At 44.5% G+C, this 18654-nt stretch overlaps 1 protein-coding gene across 1 annotated transcript in view; it reads right to left on the bottom strand.

Moving 5' to 3' along the window:
• The window catches only part of tnrc18 (trinucleotide repeat containing 18), a 58009-nt gene that overhangs the window by 12549 nt on the left and 26806 nt on the right, over window positions 1-18654 (bottom strand). The window contains exons 6-23 of the mRNA XM_028598507.1: window positions 16496-16583; window positions 15919-16118; window positions 14623-14769; window positions 13854-14038; window positions 12174-12588; window positions 10271-11263; window positions 9944-10089; window positions 9720-9853; window positions 8641-8754; window positions 8367-8541; window positions 7905-8220; window positions 6243-6455; window positions 3084-3251; window positions 2125-2585; window positions 1497-1631; window positions 1129-1270; window positions 914-1031; window positions 165-240 (exon numbers count right to left, since the gene is read on the bottom strand). Of these exons, the coding sequence (XP_028454308.1) occupies window positions 165-240; window positions 914-1031; window positions 1129-1270; window positions 1497-1631; window positions 2125-2585; window positions 3084-3251; window positions 6243-6455; window positions 7905-8220; window positions 8367-8541; window positions 8641-8754; window positions 9720-9853; window positions 9944-10089; window positions 10271-11263; window positions 12174-12588; window positions 13854-14038; window positions 14623-14769; window positions 15919-16118; window positions 16496-16583 (4226 nt within the window). The remainder of the gene's footprint in view (window positions 1-164; window positions 241-913; window positions 1032-1128; window positions 1271-1496; window positions 1632-2124; window positions 2586-3083; window positions 3252-6242; window positions 6456-7904; window positions 8221-8366; window positions 8542-8640; window positions 8755-9719; window positions 9854-9943; window positions 10090-10270; window positions 11264-12173; window positions 12589-13853; window positions 14039-14622; window positions 14770-15918; window positions 16119-16495; window positions 16584-18654) is intronic.

The raw sequence follows: 18654 nt of genomic DNA on the forward strand, positions 1-18654 counted from the left end.
GTATATACATTATTTCACAGGGCAGACTTTGCACATGCATGGAACGCTTTCACTTTTTTAACCCCGCAAAGAGTCTCCCATCTCATGTATCACCAGAAACAGAGAGACGCGGAGCCTTGAGTCTACAATAAATGCAGAGGATCCATATGGGCGAGTTCACTCACAGCCTCCTGCAGCAGTTGTTCTAAGCAGTAGATGTGTGGTCGGTTCCCTCTCTCCCCCTCCACCACCACGCTGTATCTGCACAGAGGAAATGTGGGAACCAAACGTTTAGGGTCAGTGAGAAAGGGCCACAGCTTTTAACGACGCTGTCTGACAGTTTCAAGAGTCCCATCAGCTGGGGGACGGGACAAGATGGCGTCCTTAATAAACGACTTGGTAAATAATGTAACACAAATAGCCTGGCTCTGTGCAAAGTTTACATTGGTCTATCAGCACCTCTAAAGCTCACTAATTAACACATTACATCTCCTTTGTTCAATCAGTACAGAAACCTAAAACGTAAAAACAATGGAGTTAGGCTAGCTGTATGCCCCTGCTTGCAGTCTTTCTGCTAAGCTAACCACCAGCAGGCTTTAGCTTTCTAAACAAATAATTATATCACAAGTTCAAATCCTCTCTGTGTTGTGCATATGAAAAATCGACGTGGCTTTACAACAAGGTCACTGTGGTTTGCACCTGCAGACGTTGCATAACAATATTTTCTTCTATAGCTTTAAGTCTCTTGGGTTTCTCCGCACAGAAAAACTGAATCAAGGACAGCAAACTTCAGCGGGGACAAAAATTGGAGCACGCTGATTGATTTGCCGCTTTTAATAGTGCAAACAGATTTTTCCACTTTTAAAGACTACAAATAAATCACTGTGCTCCAGTCTTGCTTTTTTTGCCCTCCAAAGTTCAAATGTGTACTCACATGTCAGGGGAGTGTACAGTGTTCACATGTCCCGCGTACAATAGCTGGTCGTCCATCGGGATCAAAACTCTGAGTCCGTCCACCAGAGAATCCTTGTCCAACACACACTGCACTGGAGCTGGACACAACAACACAATGCAATAAATGAGCTCATTGTTATTTCCTGTGTAAGCTACATCTGGAAGCAGTACCGGATGGCGTCTTTGCGTACTGACCAGGTGTGGAGGACCTCTCCGATATGCTGTTGCTGCGCGTTGGGACGAGTTCGTCTTCGCTGAAGCTGCTGTCCTGGTTGGGCTCAAAGTCTTCATCTGCCGCCATGCTCTCCATCAGCCGACTCACCGCTCCTCTGGAAGGCTGCAAAAAAAACACAAACACAAGGGCGTTTTAATTTCCCAGCACTAATTATCATGAGACTTGTTGTCGCTGTGTGTGCAATGTGTTCATGCGACACGGCGAGCTGTAAAGTGAAGTGGGAGCGTGCACATTGAGGTCTAACAACTTTAACGTTCTTTTTTTGTCCTTGCCGAGTTAATTAAGTTCACATCCATAATGACTTTTGCATCTGAGCCATCCCACTGACCTCTCTGGCCTTGGTCTTGGCTTTTTGTTGGCTCTTGCGAGCCGGGCTGAGGCTCAGGGGCGCAGGGGTGCCTGTGATTGGACTGCACAGAGTGGACGGGCTCACGGGCAGAGGAGAGTCCTTCAGCTTCTTTTTCTGGATTTAGAAAGGCACAACACTCAGTTAAAAACATGCATATGAAGGACGGCACTGAGGATGTACTGGACAGATTTACATCTTCTCACACACACACACACACACACACACACACACACACACAGGGTTGGGATGCTGCCAGGCTGCCTGCAGTTGTCCTTTCTTGTCAGCAATACGGCACTGACAACAGGGGAGTGCAGCAGTGACTGAAGTACTGGGAAACCCTGCTGCTGGCACTCTGACACACACACACACACTCTCACACACACACACACACACACACACACACACTCTCACACACAGAAGTGTCAAGGGAGACAAAAGGATGAAAGGGAACCAGAGTTTGAGGGAGGAGGAGAGTAGTGAAACAGTAACAGAGAAGGAAAAGAAAGAGGAGCAAACAAAGGCGGGAAAAAAAAAAAGACTCGGGCCTCTTTGTTTTACAGGCTCGTCTCAGTTTGGTGAATAACAACCCGATGAATTATTGACGTACTTTGACCACATCTTTCCCCTCTCTGCTGGGCGCAGAGGCTTTGGGTCTGGAGGCTGGCTTCGGGGTGAGAGGTGGGGCTGAGCTGGAGGAGGAGCTCTGACTGGTGGAAGCGGAGGCCGACGCGGGCATGGGACTGGCTGAGGTGGTGGCGTCGTGGAGGAAGATCCTCTCGCTGCGTCGGCGCGTCCAGCCCTCGTCCTCGCTGAAGCCTCCGAACCCGCAGGCGGAGGGCAGGTCGAAGCTGAACGATCTCTGCCCCTGCCCCTGCTTGGGCAGGGGCAGAGGCTTGCGTTTGACCGGCAGAGAGTCATCTCGCTTTGAGGGGCTGGTCTGGTCGATGCGGCGGGTTGCCGGGGGCAACAGGGGGAGCTCTGGGGCGGAGCGTTTGCCGTGCAACAGAGAGGGGAACTTCCTGAGTCGTACGTCCGAGCCAGAGTCTGACCACTCGCACTCTGATGACCCTGGAGGGGAGGAGAGAGGGTTATATGGTGTAAAAACTCTTCCTAACTCTCTCTCTCTCTCTCACACACACACACACACACACACACACACACACACACACACACACACACAGCCTGTAATAAACTCAGGTGTTAGATCTGAAATCAATAACCCTGTGAATAGGTCTATTGATCAATTTGAAACAAATAAATAATTCAAGACTAAATCATTACACGCACCCTGATGTGACAATTAGAAATTAATGAATATTTAACCATAAATCAATAACATAATCCTGCACAAACGCTCAGGCGCAGAACCTGCTCAACCACAAGAAAAAAAATATCACAATTATGGACCGGAAAGCGATCTGTGAAATTAGTAAAAGCAGGAGAACAGGCTTTTCTGCATGTTACTTAAATATGGGATATAAGGTAAGCCATGGTTTTCTCTACTTTTCTTTTTGTTGCTGACTTCTCCACAAAAAAAGGTAATCCATATTTTTTTTTTGTTTTTACCCAGAGTGCTTTGCCTGCTGCGGCGTTCATCATGGACAAGGCTCAATGGGGTGGAGCTGACGGGGAGCGCGCTCGCCGCAAACCTGGCCAGCAGACCCAATCCGCTCTCCTCACAGGCGCCGTCGTCGTCCGAATCGGACTCATCCTCGTAGTCGTCCTCGGAGGTTTCTGTTTCAGAGAAAATATTTTCAGCTCAGAGATGAAAGTGGCTGCAGCCTCTGGGCCAAAGGTCAAAGCACTTCCTACTTCCACTTCCTACTGACTCAGACTGCACCATTGAGAAGATGACTTAGCGAAAGAAAAATGATAACTTACATACTTACAAACTACATACATAGACTTAATTAAGCCCTGTGTAGGATACAGCAGCTAGAACATTACATTAACCGACTATCACACACACCATAATATGTAGAGTGATCAGAGACAACAGTAGAGAGAACATACAGACTGTCCAAACCACCAAGCAAGATACAGCAGGAGAAATTGGGATTTACCACATACATGCATGCAAGTCTCTCTCTCTCCCACACACACACACACACACACACACAGTTAGCTGTGCGTTGCATGTAGTTAGCAGTTAGGTCCATAGAAACAGATGAGCAGGAGGAGCGTCTCCTCAGGGGTTAGAGTGTTAACATTGCGAGTGGATGCACAGTCCAATAACATATCTTTATATATATATATACATTTTTGTTGTTGTCTTACTGACATTAAAGCGTACAATAGCAGTCATACAATTCCCCAAATTAACTATAATTTGTGTTTACAAAAGATTTTTATTACTAAGTAAAACCTGGCTGAAAGTCAGAGTTTTTCTGCCCTCTCTGGTTGAGAGTAGGGATGCACCGATACGATATTGATAGCTTACATCGGGCCAATACTGACTCAGAAAGCTGGATAAGGAATCGTGACAATGTGGCCGATCTATTCGATTCAGTTCTATGTTTATATAACACATACATTATACACTGGGATTTTAATTCCCATTTAAGTTTTGACCAATTTGTTGCTGCATTTCAAAGATTTACACTTGAATGGTTATTCCTGGTTAATTTATTTTCTTTTTTTTACCAAATTTGCTAGTGCACAATTAATTTTTTTAAAAATTCAGCTAATTTAAATGTGTATTTATTTCTTACATTTTGTCATACAAAATTGGGAAAGCAATGTTTAAGTCGAATCGGATGTTGCCTTACACATGATCCCAGTCACGTCCACGCAGTGAGGCATAGCACAGTGAAGCTTATTAATGAAACACTGTATCAGACCGGTACTCCGTATCGGCCAATACCCAAATCCCAAGTATGGGTATTGGGATAAAAAAAAAAAAAAAAAAAAAAAAAAAGTCTAAATCGGTGCATCCCTGGTTGAAAGTTTTAAGTCTGTTACACCTGTTAAGAAGCTACACCAATGGAGGTTGGCAAAAACAAGGTATTAAATTACTCTTTAACCAAAAACACTAATGCTTGATTTGATTTATGAGGCTTATTTTGAATTAAACAAAACTTTTTACTTTTGTTGTGGGTCAAGACAAACATAAAATAAATATTTCAAGAACTAATTTCCCTTCGTTGTCAGGACTTGTTTTAGAAGCCAAATTTGGAGCATATGTTGTACTGTGAATCCACTATGTGTTAACTGAAGCAGGCAGACGACACGACAGGCAGCACTGAGGACAGCCCTGTGAGGCCCCTTGGTATAATGTTGGTACCAGGTTTGAGTAACCGTGGTTACATCCTCTTTCCCAGCAGAGCATCAAAAGTCTTCCTATAAACTCTTACGAGCCATCAGGAGACACAAAGTTGGGTAAGCGGAGGTAACCCTGGCTCTCATTAAAGAGCTTTAATTTGTGCAAACGATAAAAAAAGAAAAAAGAAAAGGTAAAAGTTAATGTTCTGTGTAATGTAGTTAAATTTCAGCATGGCCCATGTTAGCGGTCAATGAAGAATAGAGGGAGGGGCACTTCCTACTTACAGAGCAGGTGACAGGGGTGTGGCCTCAGGCAGGGCAGGGCAGTGCGGCGGCGAGAGCGCAGCCTAGCTGTAGCGTAGCCTGGCCTTAGCACAGTCAAGCTTAAGCAAAGCTTTAGCCACTAGCCGTAGCATAAGCTCAAGGCTGCGCTAGTCCTTGCCAAGCGTCTGTAATGTTGCAGCAGCACAAGCACATGGAACAGGCTGAGAGACACTTAAAGCATCATGGGTAGGACAGGTAGGGGGGAGGGGCAAAGGTGAGAGGACAGAGCAAGGTGGACTGAGAGAGAGCAACGTAAAAGGGAGAAGGGTTATTTGAAAGTTTAGTAGACACAGAGGAGGGGCTCTATTGTCCAAATATCCCCAGTGATAGGATTGGTGCCGTCAAGAAGTTTAGAATAGTGATGCATTTATTTCCCCCACATCATCAACAATTAGACCACATCATCAATAAACATTTAGCCTGATGTCAATTTAACTAAAGAAATCCCCAATATTAGAAGAAAAAAAGATCCAACTACTACTACACTTCTCTTTATTTTATGACATTTAAACTGAACGGGACATAAATGTCTCGTTATCTGTCCTATCTGATTCAGCTCTGTGGGCTCTGAACTAATATTCTACATATATGTTTTAAGTTTCCCAAATGTAAACCTCAAGCTGAACACTGCGTTTCCAACCTTTGCCAGGAGGAACTGAAGGGATATTTGACGAAAAGAGCAGTCTAAAAGGATGTGTGAGGTGCGGCTGGACAGACTGACGGAGACGGACAGACAGATGAAGCAGACACAAGGACCACAGCGCTTCGCTTTCTGTGCCAATCAAATCAACACCTTTAATAAAGCTTATAGGTACCAAAACTGCAATACAACTTTATGAAAGAATCTCACAATTCACACAATTTTTCAATGTACAAATGCTACAAAAAACGGTTTTGCAATCCAGGCAATAATAAAAAAAACACCATAGAAATAAGTAAACTTTTTTTTTTTCTTTTTTTTAAAAAAAAGGCAACTTTATAGAAAAGCCAGCAGCGAGAGAGGTAGGGATCGTCAAGCTAAAGCACACTATGTAAACAGCTGCCTTAGGGAAACGCAAACAAAGACACAAGCTGCGACGAGGCCCAGAGACACATTCTGTCTGACTGTACAGCGAGGAGCTGTGAGATCGGGTCAGTAACCTTGGTCAAAGGAGTCGTCGGAGGAGCTGAGGCCCGCTTCCTCCAGCAGCAGGGATAAGTGCTTGTGTTTCTTCTTCGGAGGCTTCTCGCTAGACAGCAGGGACGTCGGCGAGGATGCGGACCGCCCCTTTGTGGCCAGGTCGCCGTGGGAACGCGTCCCTGAGAGAGAGGGCCAGCCCCCTCGAGCAGAATTGTGCTCCTCTGAATCGGAGTCTGGTGCAGAGAAAGTAAGGTCAATGACTCGTGAAATAAACATGAAACGATGCTTGACCTCAACATCATCACGACTCCGCAAGGACTCTTCAAACTAAACCTGAAGCTATATATATATATATATATATATATATATTTATTTTTTTAATCATTGATTCGACTCAACATAACTACACGACCTAATGTTCCACGACTACTAGGGGTGTTAACGGTACATTGACACAACGATCCAATACCATCATCTTTAAGATGTGCCTTTATTCTGAAAGTCACACTTTATATTTATTTGTTTTTTAATTAAAATGGCTGGAAGAACTTGATAATAAAATTATCAAATCATATTTCAGTTGCTTTTGGTTGAGTTGATATAAATTCAATTTTATTTATAGTATCAAATCATAACAAGAGTTATCTTAAGACACTTTACAGATAGAGTAGGTCTAGACCACACTCACCTTACAAAGCCCCAACAATTACAGTAATTCGCCCAAGAGCAAGCATTAGAAATGGCTGTTGCGACAGTGGCAAGGAAAAACTCCCTTTTAGGAAGAGACCTCGGCAGACCCAGACTCTTGGTAGGCGGTGTGTGACGGTGCTGGTTGGGGGTGTGATGAACAGTGGCAAATGTAACTGATTGTGTTAAATGGGCATCATATTGCCCTCAAATCGATCGCCGGGTGCAGGTTGAATCTAAACGATTTGAATTGTATCGTGGCAGACTTTGTAATATCAGCAAATATTGTATCGTTGTCCAAAGAATCGAAAAAATAATAATATCGTATCGTGATGAAACTTGTGATTTACAAACCCTAGCCACTACCGTGAAGTAGTTGCAGAACGCCACCATGCCCATGCAGCATGCTGGTTTCAAGAGGATGAGGCACATGCAGGGGTGGGATTGGAAAAGTCTTTTAGTCTACTGCTCAACCTCAGGTTAGTGGAGGAGTATTCTCCATACAACGAGATAAAAGCAGTAGGGCTGCCACCTCTTAGTCGATAAGTCGACTAATCGGTCGTTTTGGTCTTAGTCGACTAAGATTTCTTTAGTCGATTAGTCATTTTTTATGCTTATTCATGCTTAATTACTAATTTCCAAGAAACTTCTGAGCACATTTATGGTAAACACAAGATTTAAAGTGGTGCTTTTGCAGGATTAATTGTGGAGAAACTCAGTTTTACAGATGGTTAATTAACTACATTTATATTGTGCTTTTCTAGTCTTAACCACCTCTCAAAAGCGCAGAGCTCTGTCAATTAAATCAACTAATCGATTAGTCGACAAAATCCTATAAGTGTTAGTCGACTAAGAATTTCTTTAGTCGAGGACAGCCCTAAAAAGCAGCAAGTGTAAGGTAGAATATGTTTTACCACTAGTAAGACTGTGGATAGATAGATATATATGACTTGGACTCAGTCATATAAAAGGCAGTTCTGTTGATGTCTACTCACTGTTGGAGCCGCTGCTGAGCTCTGATCTCATGGTAGAGAACAAAGCTGTCTTCTTCTGACCTTTCACTTTACGGACGGTCTCCGAAGCAGAAGCCTTGGCGGGCGTCTTGTGTTTCCCCGTTTTGGCGGACGGGTGGACGCTGCGCTCCTTCATCCGACTTTCCGCAGACTTGCCCTTCGACTTGTCTGATTTGGAGTTGGAGGCGAGTTTGCGCGATGCGCCGAGTGAGCCGAGCTGCGTGAGCGAAAGCGCTCTGTCGAGGTCTGACGCCAGCTGCTCCTGCTCGCACACATGGCCGCGCTTCGCCTTCAGCACCTTACCACACACACACACACACACACACACACACACACACACACACACACACACACACACACACACACACACACACACATTAATTAATCAGAACACCAGCGGTAAATTTGCAGCCAAAACGAAACACGCACTTCCCAGTGGCTTACCTCCAGAGCATGACTGGTGGACGGCTCCTGGTCATTCCAGCTCTTCTTCTTCTTTTTCACCTTTCCTCCTCCACTTCCTGCCTCAGTCTCCTCGTCTTCTCTGGACACCCGAAACCTCTTCCTCTGTCCCTCCCCAGCTTCAGAGTCCTCAGAGTATTGCACTGTCCTACCCACCCTGAGACATCGAGACATTTGCAGTGTTTTATACCAAAAGCTGAACAAGCAAACCCCCCCAAAAAAACATTATTAAAATTACAGTGGAGATCTCACTCACTTTCCAGGCCTGCTGTCCAGTTTGGGAGGTGTAGCAAAGTGTTTCCTCTTCCTGGGTCGTCCTCTGCCCCGTCTGGTCAGACTCCGCCTCTCCTCCTCCTGCTGCTGCCGCTCACTGACATATGAATAAAAGCGTTATAGGCATGTGTTTGTCTGGGGTGGAGACGTGCGTAATAATAACAGCAGCAGTGGGATTAATTCATCTTGTATTTGGTTCCTGCAGTTAAGTGAAGTGTGTGAGCTCACCACCAGAGCTGTAACAATTCCAAATTTTGCTGTACAAGTAATGTTTAACAATATAATTGTCTTTCAGTCAAATAAAAAAAAACATTGACGTATTTATCACTTTTTCAAACATCTTTGGTTATATCACGGTCATGTGACCCAGATAATGTAATAACACAAGTACACAGCCTACAAAGTAAACAAAGCCTCATTATCATAAAAACATTTTTTTCTAAGTCATTGTTGTTGCTAACGTGTTTAGGGTCAAATGCCAACAACTTACAATTGAAATAAAAAAAAAAAAAAAAAAAAAAATATATATATATATATATATATATATATATATATATATATATATATATATATATATATAAATAAATATAAATAAATAAATATTATAAATTGTAAATATATAAGTGATTATTTGGCAGACAATAAAATATATATATATATTTTATTGTCTGCCAAATAATCACTTATATATTTACAATTTGGCATATCTAAACAAAATCAACAATTACGTGGCCGAGTTGGTTCAGTGGGTAGAGCAGGTGCACATATATTTAGAGGTTTATGCCTTGACGCAGAGGTCCAGGGTTCGAATCCGAACTGTGACGATTTCCTGCATGTCTTCCCCCAATCCCCTCCCCCTCTCCCCTTTGTCACCTAGCTGTCCTATCAAATAAAAAGGCGGAAAAGCCCAAAAAAATAACCTTAAAAAAGAAAATTTCAACAATTACCAGTTATACGCTTTAAGACCTTAGCTGATGTTAGCAATTAAATGCGGTTAAACAAAAAAACGCGATTATGTTAAAAAATGTACAATTACGTAATAAGTATTCCAGGCCTACTCACCGCTTGTCTCTGCGTCTCTGCAGCTTGCTCAGATCTCTCTGCTTCTCCTTATACGTCTTCTGCAGCTCGGCCAGGTGGACACGGTACTCCACTTCCACCGCGTCCAACACGTCCAGGGACATTTTACTGTACAGCTGCAGAGAAGAGCGGAAAAGGTGTCAAAACATTTCAGACTAAATCTTTTTCATCTCTGGGTGGCCGTGACATTTGGGTCTACATCTCACCGGCTCTTCTTTTCTCTGCCTCCAGCTGTACTTCTTGGTGGGGTCCAGCGTTCTGGGCAGATCGATGTGGGACTGTTTCTCGATGGCTTCCAACAAAATCTGTCTGCTTGCTTCAAGAAGACAGTCCAGACCCTCTAATGTCAGATCTGAATGGGGTGCAGAGGGTATTAAAACATGAGAGAAATATTAAAACCTCTTGTATAACAGAGGTGATCAGAGAATTAGACTTTATTCTTATTTTCATTTAATTACAACTCCTCATATATTCTTTCCTTCATTCCTCTACCCTCTCATCTCTCATTCTGCCACCCCCTCATATCTACTCACCTTGCTCCAGGCCGATGTGCTCCATCTCTCGCTGGGCCATTTGGCTAAGTAGGGCCATCCCCTCCAGCGCCACCATCTCCAGAGCCCCGGCGCTGCTGCAGTCTGCACCCACGGGAGGGTTTTCTATATGCAGCGTAAGTGTTGGGGTGGGTGGGGTGCTGGGGCGGGCCTGGGCCATCTCACTGGCTGCCAGCAGAGCGAACATCCCTGCCATGGGATCCTCAGGACCAATGACCAGTGGCAGGGGCGAGTTGGAGGTGGGAGGAGGAAAAGCAGGAGCTTCAGTGACACTTTCTTTCTGACTGGGACTGTGCGAGTTGATCGGAGTGCCCGGCTGTTCTTGTTCACACGCCGCGCCGGTGATTTGTTCTAGTGACGCGCGCATCGGAGCCGACTCCTGGCTGTCTGAATCTGCAACGATGCACGGGGGATACCATTTGGGATCCTTCGTGACCTCGGGTTTAGGCTCAGTCTCTGTGAGTGGAGGAGGCAGGGCATATGCTGCCTGACAGGAGTAAGATGACACCTCCATTTTGATTTGCCCCCCTTCCTTGTCTTCCTCCCTGACTTCTTCCCGTCTTTCACCCTGTAGCGGTGGAGGGCTGGGGACAAGCAGAGGTAGCGGTCGAGGCTGGGGCTTTGGGACTTCCCCGTCCTCCTCTCGGTCCCGGCTGGCAAGCACAGGGCTGCAGCTCCGGCGAACGGGACCCAGAGGTTCTGGCGTCATGTCAAGCGCAGGCTGCTCCAGACCTGGTTCCTGCTTGAGAAAAGATCCCGTCTTTGACGGCTCTAGTTTCTGTGGCTTGATGCTGGCTTCCAGCAGCCTTGAATGGAGGTGTGCTGAGGGCGAAGGGGCAGGAGAGGCAGGAGAGCGGGAGCGGTGGGGTGGGACTACTTCTGTGTTTGCCCCTGTGGGTGCTGGGATGTGATAAGGGGGGAAAGGTGAGCCAAATGGGGCAGTGATGGACTGGTAAGGGTAACCAGGAGGGAGATCTGTCATAACAGTAAAACAGAAATACAGAAATTAGAGTCACTAATAGATTCATCCAATATCATGCACAGGCCCGATGTATCCATTGCCACATTCTTCAAAAAGAATCAAACACACAGTAGATGATCCCCAACATCTCATTAACACATGTAGGGCTGAAACGGATGATCATTTTCATATTCGATTATTTTCTCAATTAATCGATTACTTGTTTGGTCTATAAAATGTAGAAAACTGGTCCAAAATGTCAATCAGTTTTTTTTTCAAAGCCCAAGATGACCTCAAATGTCTTTATTTCCACAACTCAAAGATATTTAGTTTACTGTCAGAGAGGAGTGAAGAAACTAGTAAATTATTCACATTTAAGAAGCTCAAAACAGAGAATTTGTACTTTTCATAAAAAAATAAAAAAAGGAATTATTATTATTATTATTATTATTATTATTATTATTAATAATAGTTTATCAAAATACTTAATTAAATTAATAGTTGACAACTAATCCATTCATCTTTGTAGCGCTTAACACCCGGTATAGTACAGGTGGTCTTAAAGGTCCCATGGCATCAAAATGTCACTTTATGAGGTTTTTTAACATTAATATGAGTTCCCCCAGTCTGCCTATGGTCCCCCAGTGGCTAGAAATGGTGATAGGTGTAAACCGAGCCCTGGGTATCCTGCTCTGCCTTTGAGAAAATGAAAGCTCAGATGGGCCGATCTGGAATCTTCTCCTTATGAGGTCATAAAGAGCAAGGTTACCTCCCCTTTCTCTGCTTTGCCCGCCCAGAGAATTTGGCCCACCCATGAGAGAGAGAGAGAGAGAGAGCGAGAGAGACATCATGGCTTTCAAACGAGCAAAGTGGCAGTTGGTATAGGTACAGGTACAACAACCCATGAAGAACACACCCACTCACCCGAGTAGATGCCTTGAAAGGGTGCAGAGGTCGGCTTCTGTCCTTCTCCCTGCCCCCTCCGTCCCACCTCCCCCTCCTCGGCCGCCTCTAGTTTAGGCCGCCGCGGTGAAGACGGGGGCAGATAGGCTGAGCAGGGGGAAGGCGGGTGAGGCAGGGGCGTGGGCGGGTGAGACAACACTCTCTGCCCACCTTCCTCTGACTTGAGGGTGGTCACCGGGGAGGGGAGCGGAGGCAGCGGGGTGAGGGAGGAAGTACACGGTGTTGGCGTGCGGGAGGGAGGGGGAGGTTTGCGGGGGTGCAGGATGGGTGAGGGAGACGGAGAAGATACTGAGGAGGGGCGGGGTTTGGGGTGGGCGTTCCGCTTGTCTGCTTTGTCTTGCATCTCCGGCCGGTGTTCGCTGGCCTTTAAACGCTCCTGAAACACAGGAGAGGAGGCAGCTTTGTGAGTGTGTACGTACAATGGGACACGCTTCGCTTCAGGGTATCAATATTAGTGCGAGGTTGCATTGTTTAGACTTCCTCCACTGTATTATCCTGCAGCTGCAGTGGCTGTGTACTGAATGTGTTAAACAACTTTACTATAACATAAAATGTGTGAAGGGTGTACATCACGTGTCAAACTCAAGGCCCGCGGGCCAAATCCGGCCCGTTGCATATTTAGATCCGGCCCGTATATATATATATATTTTGGTCCACAATAAATTTTGGCCCGCCTAGTTGTGCGCCAAACCAAAAACACAGGAAAGTGTTTTTTTTAAACTGCAATAACCTGACATTCAAAGCAGAATATGGCAGATTTGCCAACTCTGAGTCTCAGACATTCCCCCAGAAGCAGAGAGTTTTCATATTCAGACTGTGAAACAGGTTGTTGTTGTTTTGTAGGGCTTCAGGTCAACAAAAATGTGACAAAAAGTGTAAAAAAAATTCAGAAAAAGCAACAAATTTACAGAAAAGTGACAAATGTTTGAGAAAGCCACAAAAAAGTTGGAACAAAAACAAAAATGAGAAAAAAAATACTACAAAAATGTAAAAAAAAAAAAAAAACAGTGAGATGCAGTAACAAAAGCACATCAATAAACTCTCCATGTCTGGCCCTTGGTGTGATTCTCTATCTAGTGTGGCCCTTAGTGAAAATGAGTTTGACACGCCTGGTCATTATGTCACATTACTGGAGGAGTTTTTGTTTTTTTCCAAATGAATAAAATATATTTGTGACCCATTTTTAAAGATTAAAAGTCTTCAGCAGGGATCAGTGGGTTTGGGGCTGAGTGCTACAGACAGGGTAGGGAAGTATTGAGATATGGTCATATTGTTGGTTTTGGTCTTTTTATCGTATTGTTGACAATAAGTAGAATACAGAATATCCGCCTTATCCTTATAAGTATTGCCGTTACTCTTTACCCAGTCTCAGAATGTGAGTTCATGTGTGTATGCAATGGGATCTGTCTCACTTCTAGCTCTCCGTTCCTCTACAGAGCCATGATCCATGTGTTTATTGTGGATGTGATGTTTGTAAGGACATTAATATTATGCACATAAAAGTCTCCTACAGCTGCAGGACTGTCTGTGTTTTATGTTTGTATATCTAGGTGGCTATATACACCATTTACACGCATAGGTAGAAAAATATCTTGGAATTATGTGTAGTTATTAATACGTGTGCATTTCACAACAACTTACGACGAGCTGTGCGTTCCTCTGCAGCTCCAGGACCTGCGCTGTGTGCTGCTGGATCATGAGCAGCTCCTGTTGCCGGAGCATCTGCTGCTGGGAGAGGAGCTGGAGCTGGGCTGCGTGCTGCAGCGAGCTGCCTGTACCGTATACCCCCGACCACACCGGGGCTCCACGCTCCAGCACGTCACCTCCTGCGGAGCCGGGTTTACCTATTACGTTTAGCCAACTACATGAACCATTTATCCAATACCTTTAGCTAATTGTTCAGACTTTTCTTCTCTGTTAATCACAAGATTATTGTTACAGCTGACTCAATATGCGGATATATGTTTAATCAAAGCTTAATTTATAAAAAAATTTTAAAACTAGTTTAGCTAATCTTTCCAACTGTGGAAGTACCGCCTAAGTACAAGTACCCCTGGTTGGGAATCACGGCTTTGTTTTAATGCTTTATGTTAGTTTTTTTCTCTTTGACTAGAGAGGAGGATAAGTGCATCATAGCTCCCTTTTTTTTTGGTGTTGTAAAGCAGCAGAAAGCAACAACTACTGGCACACAGTCCACAATAACATATGGAGGCTGTCAATGTTGTTGGGTATGGTCTCATTTGTTTACAGTAATTACAAACACTAACATCTGTTTCAAAATGAACATTGCAATCATTTTCTTTTTGCTAAAATGCATTCATTTCAAAAAGCAATAAAATCAGCAAACCAACATCATGCAGCTATACTTTATGTTTCATATGCACACGCACGCATGCATACACTTTCATACCGTAGTGTGGCAGGTGTTCAGTGGGGATGACTATTAGCTGTCCAGACTGTGGGTCTCTGGCAAACTGGTATGGATGGGGTATGGAGCCTGGCAGAGAGGGTGGGTAGCCTGGGGGGAGGGTCTGGTGGAGTGAGGAAGGACCCAGGCCTGAATGAGAGGGGCAGGGAAGAAAAAGTGTGAAAAAAGTTAGAGACAGAGGAAAAAAAAAAACTTTTTCCCAGCTTAGCTAAAACCAACATTAACTCAGCATCATTCTTTACCCAGTATGTATACCCATGTTCAAGCCATAATAGAGTTACATCAGTGATCACACACTGAATTTAGCTGCTTTTTGAGTTATTTTTTTCTTTTTTTTTCGCCCTCTGTCTAGACAGAGCTGGCCCTTGGGGAGCTCTGCATGTGCGGGGTTCTATATTTTCAGATGATGTGTGTACAGTTATGTGTAAACTCATAAGTATGTGCGTGTGTGTCTTGATGCTGTTATTTCTGGACAGCGGGCGTTGGAGGAGCAGGAATTTCCTGCAAAGATCAGGAATGTCTGTGGAACTTGACCCCTGGAGGCTGCTGCTGACCAGCCACTGGACAGACAGACAATCCTCTTTCTGCTAAACCAATCACAAAAGGCTACACAAGCACCGTGCATGCCACGGTGCTTGTGTTCAACTGAGTTAGACTCTTTAGTCTTTAGCAGCAGGTTGGATAACTCTGCCTACAGAGAGTAAGACATAGATGCTCACTGAAAAGGACAAGAGATGCTGGTACTACTGTACTAGGCCTGCTAATGCTTTGAGTGGCGTGCCGCTGTACTTGCCCACATCGGTCAGTCTACCATAGTGGACATATGAAGTGGCAGCTCAACATGAAGACATGGAAGGTCATTCATCTCCAACAAAGAGATTGATTTGACATGTATTTGGATGCATGTTATGTCGAATAACTAGACGAAAACCCACAGATAACCAGATTACTATCACATACAAAAGAGAAAAAGAAAAATCTTCCCAACTGAGAAGTCAGAACTTGGCATTAAGCTTAGGAATTACTTAAGTTTAAACATTAATTGTTTATCAAAATCGGTGTAATTTTTTGAAGTACATCTAATCACTTTTCTCCTGGTATAAGCTGTAAAATTCTTAAAATTTTTATATATTTATTTTAAAATCACTAAATATATGCCTAACTTCATCCATTATACAAAGATGTGACAAGGAATGTTAAGTGCAGTTTTGGGAACATCCAAACTGGTGTGCTGGTAGCAGTAAGCAAGTGTCAACAGTCTCATGTAGATCCACGTACTGTATGGGGAGCTGGAGAGCCAAACTGGGGGAGCTCCAGGTCGGGGCATCCAGGGGTGAGAGGTCAGAGTTGAGGGGTCGGGAGGCCATCGTCCCGCCCCTCCCGTCACCATAAGGTTGGGGGTCATGAGGCTGGGTGTCAAGCTGCTAGACAGCGGGGTAGGGTGCATCTGCGTAAACTCTGCCAGCTCCTTGGACTCTCTGGAAGGAGACAAGACAGTTTTATTTAAGACGGTGTGTTTGGAAGTACATTTAATGAACAAAAAGATATTACATTACATTACATGTCATTTAGCTGACGCTTTTATCCAAAGCGACTTACAATTAAGTGCTTTCAACTTTGAAGGTACAAACTCGAGACAACAAGTAGTAAGTGCAAGTACATTAGCTTTAAATAAGCAATGCTACAAAGAGACATGAAAGTGCAGGTTTAAGATATGTAATTGAAAAGTGAGTGCAAAATGTTTTGCCACCGGTTAACGTCTAACTCACTACATTTCTTTACGCTATTTCAATTGGCCACCGCTCAAGTTTGGCTAAAGAAGGAAAATATTACTGCATCAGCCACACCCCCTTACCTGAGCACTTTCTCCTGCTCGCGCTCCAGCCGGCCAGCTAGCAGTCGGTCGTCATGGTGACGACCCCGCTCCTCCCCTCGCTCCTCATCTACGATGGGTTCAGGCACACATAAAGAGGTTTAGTAGCTGCATCACTAAGGCTCCTTGGGGGTTAATGGGTCATTTCCGTAGTTTTAAACCTGGACCCTATTTCCCCATGCATTGGTAACTAATGTGAACAAATATCTTTGAAATTGGTCCAGTATTGCGCGAGAACACTGTAACAGGCAGCCGCGAACCGGGCTGCAATGTAATCATATAAGGCAAATGCGCATCGTCAATTTCTGTCCACTAATAGTGCCATTTCTGCCACTGACAGGCCCTGGATGTAATTATAAGTGTCGGACAACATCCTTTTTGTTTAACCAGAAACGGCCCCGAAATCACCAAACTCACCAGACTCCAATTAAATAAGCAGTACCTTTAGCGTGTACAGAGCCAGCATATTTCCACACGTCAATCAAACCAGCGTGGTGATTGTTGGAACAGTGGGAAGACGAACCAAGACGGCTTTTGACAGTTTGATAGTTATTTTGAATGAAGTGTGTTTTACGAGAATAAAATGACAAGAAATAAAAAGGAACAAAAAGGAAATAGACAAGGGGAGATAGGGCTGAGGTTGAAAAATACCAAAGTTACCCTTTAAAAAAAAACTGAGTATATATTAAAGAAAAGAATAGGAGCTGTGAAAGAAGATACAGGAAGGTTGAGAGGTAAGAGGAAGCAATAATGTGGTGAGAAGTGAAAGAGGAAAGTGGGTGATACTGTAGCAGTGGAGAGAGGGGAAGAAGACAAGGTGACACTGGCTATGTAATGGTGACACGACACAACGTGTCAAAACCGAGAGAAGCTAAAAATACAATGTAGGGCCACAGCCTCAACACACAGAGCATGTGCACACATACTGAACACACAAGCACACACACACGGACTGACAGCTCTCACTCTGAGTGTCAGCACTTATCAGTTATTAGTCTAGTGCCACAGGAGACGTGTGAACATACCACTTCTGCCTCACTATACACACACACACAGAGCCTTAAACCCATCATGCTTACTACTAGGGCCAGAAGTAAAAGAGCAAAAAATAAATAAAAAAGGGAAGCAGCAGCACTCAACCAAGCAGTCCAGAATAAAAATGAGGCTCTCCTCCTTGCACTCTTTTCCGTTAACCCTCTTCCATCTCATCGCCGCTGACTGAAGGTCCCCGGGCAGCAGAGAGGTTTTATACAAGTGTGCTGAACCCTTCAGTTCTGCTCTGAAAGTGTGTGTGTGTGTGTGTGTATGTGTGTGTGTGTGTAGCCCGTGAAGGGACAAGGGACTTTAACAATCCTTGACATGCTCCGCGGGAAAGGTTTCAATACTGTTACCAAGGTTACAGGGAGCCTGTCCTGCATGCTATCCCCTCTGTATCAGAAGGCCAGCGATTAGCACTGCACGCCCCCTCTTTCTGCCCATTCCTCCATTGCTGGTCCTCACTCCATCTCACACTCTGTTTACTTCTTTACTTCCCGACGAACCTCTTGCTTCCCGTATATCAACCTATCGATCTACAGTGCACGTCCATCTCTCATGATTAGCCTATATATCCTTCCTGCATCATTCATTCATTCATCCATCCAGCCATTTGCGTTTTCTGTGTAAATTCTCTGCTGTTTATTTGGAGCTCTTCTCAGCATAAGAGACCGGTGCTATTAGTCCAATCACTCTGCTCAAGCAAGGAAACGGATGAACGCCCCCAACACACACACACACACACACACACACACACACACACACACACACACAAGACTGATCCATTGCTTAGCAACGAACCCATGGTCTTATTGTAATTCAAGGCTTGTTTGTAGCTTTTAGCAGCACTCCATAATGACATGTTTAATGCAAAGAGGGTGGTGGTTGGGAGGTGGAGAAAAGAGTGGAGAAAGAGCAGGGGCCCTGAGGTGGGACAAGGAGGGAGTGCCGCTACAAAAGACCTTCTCAGAGAGGAAGGAAGGGTGGGGAAGGAGAGAGAGACATTCAACGAAATGAAAAGAGTAAGAGACAGAGAGAGAGAGGCTGAGCTGTGGGAGGACAGAAAGAGTATGGAGCCGAGAGAGAAAGAAGAGAGAGAAACAGAA

Source organism: Perca flavescens, chromosome 15 (genome assembly GCF_004354835.1).
Source record: "Perca flavescens isolate YP-PL-M2 chromosome 15, PFLA_1.0, whole genome shotgun sequence".
NCBI lineage: Eukaryota > Metazoa > Chordata > Actinopteri > Perciformes > Percidae > Perca > Perca flavescens.